Raw genomic sequence first — 7,195 nt, 5'->3', positions numbered from 1 at the left:
TGATGGATGGCAAGTTAGAACAATGAAAGGGGACACTTAGACCTATGACACATGAGAGACACGATATCAACACACCTAGTACATTGCTAGGACATGACACTATGGTGAGTCATAGAAAAATTATGAAATGCCCTAAACTATATGCATAACGCTTATAAAATCTTAAAATGCCTATTACACCTAGTACAATCCTTTTCCCTTGTGGTCATGGTTGATATCATATGATCGTAACTTGTTTTTATGTAAAACTATGTAGGACCCATTTCTTTCTCTTCACTTTTCACTTCTTAAGAATTAGTTTACATGCCTCAAGGAGGCATACTGCAGCTCGGTGTGGTAAAGCTGTTTACATCAAAAGGGGTCCGTGGTTCAAATCTCATGGTCGTTGTCATGCATTTGTGCATTACATCTCTAAGCTGCAAATAGTGGCAAGCACAACACTAAACTAAAAAATAAAAAATAAATAAAAAAAGGAATGACCGCCGACGAATATTCAACAGTTTTAGGCAAAAGCACGGCCAAAATCCGATCGATTTGTACTCAAAAGTCCATCAAGACCATTCCTATAACTCCCAAAACTATTCTTAGACTGATCTAGGGCAAGAGAAACACAAAAAAGTAAAATCGCAATAAATCTTTGTATCTTTTTTACTTTTCTTCCATTTCCAATCACAAATAAGCATTCCCAAGATCTAAATCTTGACTTTAGATTCAAAACTAGGTCTACATCTGATCCCAAGTTCCAGAATCTAGAACCTCAATTGGGTTTGGATCCAAAATCCAAATCTACACCCAATCCCAGTTTCAAAACTTGGGACTGATTTTCTATCCATATTACAACAACCAAGATCCATTTCAAGTCTGGGTCCATATTTGGATTGTTATCCGACGTACCAATACCATTTTAGAATCACTTCAAAGACCTAATCGGAGATCCAAAGTCAAGCTCATTGATCCAAGTTTTAGCACGGATCCTTCCAAACTCTAATCCCAATCTAAAGAGCAGATCCAAAAGCTAGATCTAAATATAGGATTGAAATCCAAAATCAAAAGATCTTTTCTCAATTCCCAGAGAAGAATTTTCAAATCTAGAGCTCAAACAAAAATGCATGTATATTTCAAACCCTAGTCAACAGATTTTTTTTAAAAAAAAAACAACAACAACAACAACAAAATAATGGGAAAAAAAAAGGACAAGAGTAGGAGAGCTGACCGGTCAAGCTGACCTCCAGGTTTGGTGGGCGCTTGTCCCACTAGACCTTGGGCCTCCTGGGCAGACAAAAAACCCCGCCAGTGGCAGGGTCTTTGCTTCAACAGCACTCACGCACCCTGCACCAACCTCTAAATTTTCTTGATTTTTGTACAGGCATCTTTAAATATTTACTTGTATATACTTATGGGTGCCCCTCCATATATGAGCACTTTTAGATGGGTGCCCCTCCAAATAATTTTTGGACCTCCGCCACTGCATTGGACCTCAAATTATTAGTTCTAAAGTGGCAGCATGGACCTCAGATCCATGCACGCCACTGCTTAGTGCTGATATTCATTATTTGTTTAAAGAGTAGATTTCATATAATACTGATTTTAGATCTCGAACCAGTGAAGCAAGCATGCATGTCCTTATTGTGTTGGTTTAGTTGCTATATAATGTGTATGTGAAACAACTGAAGTTAAATAACATCAATGATGGGGACGATCATGTATAAGGTAATGGAAAGGCAGGTGCAGGGTGGAGATGAGGGAGAGATGGTGCCGTTCCCTCACCTTGAGATGGACTGTTAGCTGAGGTTCTCTTTCCATGAGTACCACTCGCCTACCTCATCATAAATGGTGGTTGTTAGCTGCCCATTAATGTCATAGGAGTGTGTTGTATTGGCTGACATAGACCATATATTGAGCTCACACCAAACTCTATGGCCTCCCAGACATTTAATCAGCTTCAAATAAGGATGTAGAATAAGTTAACTGGGGCTCGAACTCGCCATTTACATTTATTAGGTGGACTGATACAAGGGCCCATTCGCGTAGTTTATAACAGATATTCCTCCCCGCCATTACTTGGTCGGAGGCAACATACGAAAGAAAAAGGAAAAGTGGCAGAAAATGAAGATCAATAGAGAGAGCTCAAGGCTCCTCAAGCCAAGCTATCACGCCCCAATCCACCCTCCTACCGACGTCTTGATGCCTCTAAGCCCCTTCGATACCTCATAATTCCAGGCAGCTTGTATGCCTGCAGACCACCCAACCCATCAAACGAAGTCATCAAGCAAGGGCTCAGCTGGGTACTTGCCGAGTACAGAGAGTTCACCGGCCACCTCGTTTTCACTGACAACGGCCACCAGTGCATGCGTCTCAATGACGAGGGTATGCGCCTCATCGAAGGTACCTCTGATTCCCTCTGATTCCCCTCTCAGTAGCTCGATCGACAAGCCATCTCCATACTACCTTGACCTGCACCCAGATATCACGGGCACAGAGGAGGTGGTTCCAGGGTGCAGCTCATAGGGTTTGCCTGTGGTTCCATGGTGGTGGGCATCACCACCCACCAAGCAGTCTCAGATGGGTTTGCTGCCAGCCATTTCCTCGTAGCATGGGGCCAAACTGTGCGAGACGGCCTCCCTGTTCAACCTCTTCTACTTCATGGCTGCTCCATCTTCATCCCTCTCAACCATGCTTTCCTTCAGTTTGAACATAATGAGATTGAGTATACACCCCGAGCTACAACACACTATTGTGATGGAAAGTGCACACTTCCCTTCCAACAGCCATTAACATGGGACTGAAGGGCTATATGGGACTGATTTTTTAAGTTTTAGGTTCAGAACCGGCACTTTCGTGCAAAAATCCGGCACCCCTGCTTTAAAAAGCGCCGGTTTGCTTTCAAAACCATATCCGTTTTGCACAAAACGGATGAAACGATCTTCACGTTTCATGCTGTTGTAAGAAGCGAACGGACGCTTTCATGCAAAAACGGATAATGCGTTCTATCTTGACCCTTGTAACCCTTGTAAGTCATGTTTTTTATTTTGTTAAAGATATACCTAAGTTCTTTCATAGTCAATAAAAATGTTCATAAGATTTTTCTATGTGAAAATTAATCTCTAAATCAGTAAAACTTATTATCTTATCCTAAAGAAGATGAGAAAAATACGCCTAATTGAATAAAATATCCACTTTTTTTTGTTGCCTCTTTTAATGCACGTATCCACATGACATAGATATTCTGTCGGCCATTTTGTTGTTTCTTCGGAAAAGGAGGGTGACTCTGTGTGCTTTGGGTAGATCAATTTATCAATTCAATGCTAATAACTTAGTTGTCCTTAACAGAAGTGTAATTTCATCTTCTTACTCTGCATGACAAGGCATCTCCTTGCTTATTGCTAGATTCATAAGATTTTCTTGATTTTTGTTCAAGCATCTTTAAATATTTACTTTTATATGCATATAGGTGCCCCTCCATATATGAGTACTTTTAAATGGACACCTCTCCAAACAATTTTTTTGGCTCCGCCACTGCATTGTACCTCAAATTATTAGTTCTAAAGTGGCAGCATGGACCTCAGATCCATGCACACTGCTGCTTAGTGCTGATATTCATTATTTGGACCTCAGATCCATGCACACTGCTGCTTAGTGCTGATATTCATTATTTGTTTAAACAGTAGATTTCTTATATTACTGATTTTAGATCTCGAACCAGGGAAGCAAGCACGCATGTCCTTATTGTGTTGGTTTAGTTGCTATATAATGTGTATGGGAAACTTACTGAAGTTAATAACATCAATGATGGGGACGATCATTGTTTGAGGTAGTGGAAAGGCAGGTGCAGGGTGTGAGATGGACTGTTAGCTAAGGATCCCTTTCCATCACTTGCAACTTGCATGAGTAGGCACTTACCTCTTTCTATATATCAGTTCTTCTAAATGGTGACTGTTAGCTGCCCTTAAAGTCATAGGAGTGCATTGTCCTACCTAACATATATTGAACTCACACCAAACACCGATACAGCGTTGAACCTTGGGTGTAAGGTATAAACCAAAATTTTGCACGTAAGTAAATATTGACTATTATTGATGTCCAATCACGTCATAGTAATAATTATTTGTCCATCGGTAAAATTATTTACTGACATATAACTAAACGTCAGTAACATTTTTTTATCGACAAACCACCTGGACATCGCTATTACTATTTATCGATGCAAATTTATGCATCGGTGAATGACTTTTAAGTTTTTTTTTCCCTATCCAAGCCTGACATATATTGGGCTCACATTAGGTAGTTGACACCGACACAACCTTGAACAATAGTTGCAAGAGGAAGGGGTGAGGTTTTGACTCACTCTACGGCAATGAGTAGTTTGGTGCAATATTGCCACACAAAAACAGGTGACACTATGCATATCTAAACAACACGCACATTCCGCATTCCAGGTCAGAATGCCATATCATGTTTCCTCGTGGTGTGCGTATCGGTATCCATTTTAATTTTCACAGAAGAACGATACAGCCGTCAAATCAAGTAAAGAAAAATGTCCACCTTCTACAAATGGTAGGTTGTGAAGAGTTTCTTCACAGTCTTGGTGAAAACGAAATCCAAAAACGATATCTATTTTCAGAGCCTCATTGGCTACAAGTAGATAGGAATCTTGAGGATAGCCGATTCTTAAGTCAATCAACTTATTATGTTCTGTGAATTGAAGCAAGGTGTAGTTCTTAGAACCAAAGATATTCATGTTTGGGTTTTACTGGTAGGTGGAAGAATTGCGGTTACGTTTTAGGTGCATATGCTTCTTTTCTTTTACGTAAATATATAAATTTTATGTATCAGTCCCCTGCTTATTAGGAATTTATATTTCTAAATTATAAAAAAGAAAATTTGTTTTAAATAAATGGAGAAGAAAGATCAAGATGGTGAACCTTGTTTATTATGGTACCAAAGCCCATAATTAAATTAAATGGAAGTAAAGTGTCATCATCATTATTTAAGACATGACACTCTGGGATATTGGATCCTACATACAGTCATTCTCGCTGTTGTAGAGAAAAAAACCAAAAAAAAAAAAAATAGAAGACTAACTAGAAGCTGATTATATGCCTTGACGTATAGGTCTTGCACGTACCGAGCAGCTCACACAACTCACTCTTCATTTACATTTATTCAACGTTGACTGATGGAATGGCCCAATCGCCTAGTTTATAGCACATCTTCCTCCCCGCCATCACCAGGTCCGAGGCAACAGAAAATGAAGATCAATAGAAACAGCTCAAGGCTCCTCAAGCCAAGCTATCAAACCCCAATCCAACCTCCTACCAACGTCTTGATGCCTCTAAGCCCCTTCGATACCGTCACAAATCAGACCCATATTGGCATCTTGTATGCCTACAGACCACCCAACCCATCAAACGAAGCCATCGAGCAAGGGCTCCGCCGGGTTCTTGCTGAGTACAGAGAGTTTGCCGGCCGCCTCATTTTCAATGACAATGGCCACCAATGCATCCTTCTCAATGACAAGGGTATGCGCTTCATCGAAGCTACCTCTGACTCCCCTCTCGGTAGCTCCATCGACAAGCCATCTCCATACTACCTTGACCTGCACCCAGATATCACGGGCATAGAGGAGTTGGCTCAGGTGCAGCTTACCAGGTTTGCTTGTGGTTCTATGGTGGTGGGCATCACCACGCACCACGCAGTCTCGGATGGGCTTGCGGCCAGCTATTTCTTCGTAGCATGGGGCCAAACTGTGCGAGACGGCCTCCCTGTTCAACCTCTGCCACTACATGACCGCTCCATCTTCATCCCTCGCAACCCTCCTTTCTGTCAGTTTGAACATAGCAACATTGAGTATATGGCCCATCAAGGAAAGGCTAAGCACCAAGAACTACAACACACTATTGTGATGGAAAGGGCACACTTCCCTTCTGCATTTTTAGAGAAACTCAAGTCCAAAGCCTCTGGTGACAATCCTTGTGATAAGCCGTACACTACTTTTGAGTGCCTTACTGCCCACCTATGGAGGAAGATCACCCGTGTTAGGAATCTAGAAGGGGAGTTGACTACAAAAATAAGGATTGCAGTGAACGGTCGCTTTAGAATGAGGAAACCTACTGTGCCCATGAGGTACTTGGGAAATGTAGTGCTGTGGGCTTGGCCTCATTCTAAGGTGAAAGACCTCTTGTGCAAGCCAGTGGTGCATGCAGCTAGGCTCATACATGATGCAGTGGCTCGAGTCGATGATGACTACTTCAGGTCATTCATAGACTTCTCAAACTTGAAGGAAAAGATGGAAGGGCTAGTGCCAAGAGCGTGTGGGGGAGACGTGGTGTTGAGCCCCGACTTGAAAGTGTCCTCCTGGATGAGAATCCCCTTCTATGAGATGGACTTTGGTACAAACCCCCCTCACCTCTTTGTAACTTCGTATGTGAGAGTAGAAGGGTTCTTGCATATCGTGCCTTCCTTCACTGGCATTGGAGATGTTGATGTCTTTGTTTCTCTCTTTGACAAGGACATGGGATCCTTCATAGATGGACTGTATTATTTAGATTAGGAGTACTTGTATGCCAAACCTAGTGAATGTTGTTAAACGTAATGCTCTCTTTCACGCTTTCTACTTTCACTTGTTTAGGTAGTCCCCATGTTGTTCTATGGACAACTTCAGTGAATTGTGGTGATCATATGATTTGGTATCTTTCTTGTGTGGTTATCATATGTTTCAATTCATAGTGAAATTTTAACATGATCATTTGTTGACATGATAAAGCCAATTAAGCTAAATTTGTAGCTATATCACATGGGTACATGGTGCAGGTACTGGCACGTTAATACAAGTGAGGATACGACAAGCTTTCAAAAAAAATAAAATAAGAAAATAAATCCTAATTATTGCTTCTAGAGGAGCTCTAGCAAATCAAGAATTAAATCTTCAACTTTAACTCATTCAAGCGGTGGGAACAAAAACCCCGAGTACACAGAAAAGAGATAGCAAACTAGTTAATACCACAAGTAAAATAGAAAAGAACATGAATAATTTCTAAAGCAAGCAAAGGCAAACCAACACTATGCATAGCACAACTCTAGATAAAACAATAAATTGTAAATTAAAATGATAAAAATTTCAAGCAAAAGCAAAGTGAACTACAAATGAATCTAACCCGATGAGAAAAATCACTTAAAACATTAGAAAACTAGCATG

General features: G+C 40.8%; 1 protein-coding gene across 1 annotated transcript; it reads left to right on the top strand.

Moving 5' to 3' along the window:
• Positions 1–1,946: 1,946 nt before the first annotated feature.
• Positions 1,947–6,733, top strand: LOC116249873 (agmatine coumaroyltransferase-2-like). Its single transcript, XM_031623180.2, has one exon. It carries the CDS (start codon positions 5,177–5,179, stop codon positions 6,548–6,550), a length of 1,374 nt encoding a protein of 457 aa, XP_031479040.1. The 5' UTR covers positions 1,947–5,176; the 3' UTR covers positions 6,551–6,733.
• The last annotated feature ends 462 nt before the right edge of the window (positions 6,734–7,195 follow it).

The sequence above is a fragment of the Nymphaea colorata genome, chromosome 3 (genome assembly GCF_008831285.2).
Source record: "Nymphaea colorata isolate Beijing-Zhang1983 chromosome 3, ASM883128v2, whole genome shotgun sequence".
NCBI lineage: Eukaryota > Viridiplantae > Streptophyta > Magnoliopsida > Nymphaeales > Nymphaeaceae > Nymphaea > Nymphaea colorata.
Note: the sequence above shows the minus strand (reverse complement) of the source record. Positions and strands in the feature narration are given on the sequence as shown.

Excerpts from the sequence above, each read along its gene's own strand:
- LOC116249873 (XM_031623180.2), top strand. The coding sequence starts at position 5,177 with ATGGAATGGCCCAATCGCCTAGTTTATAGCACATCTTCCTCCCCGCCA.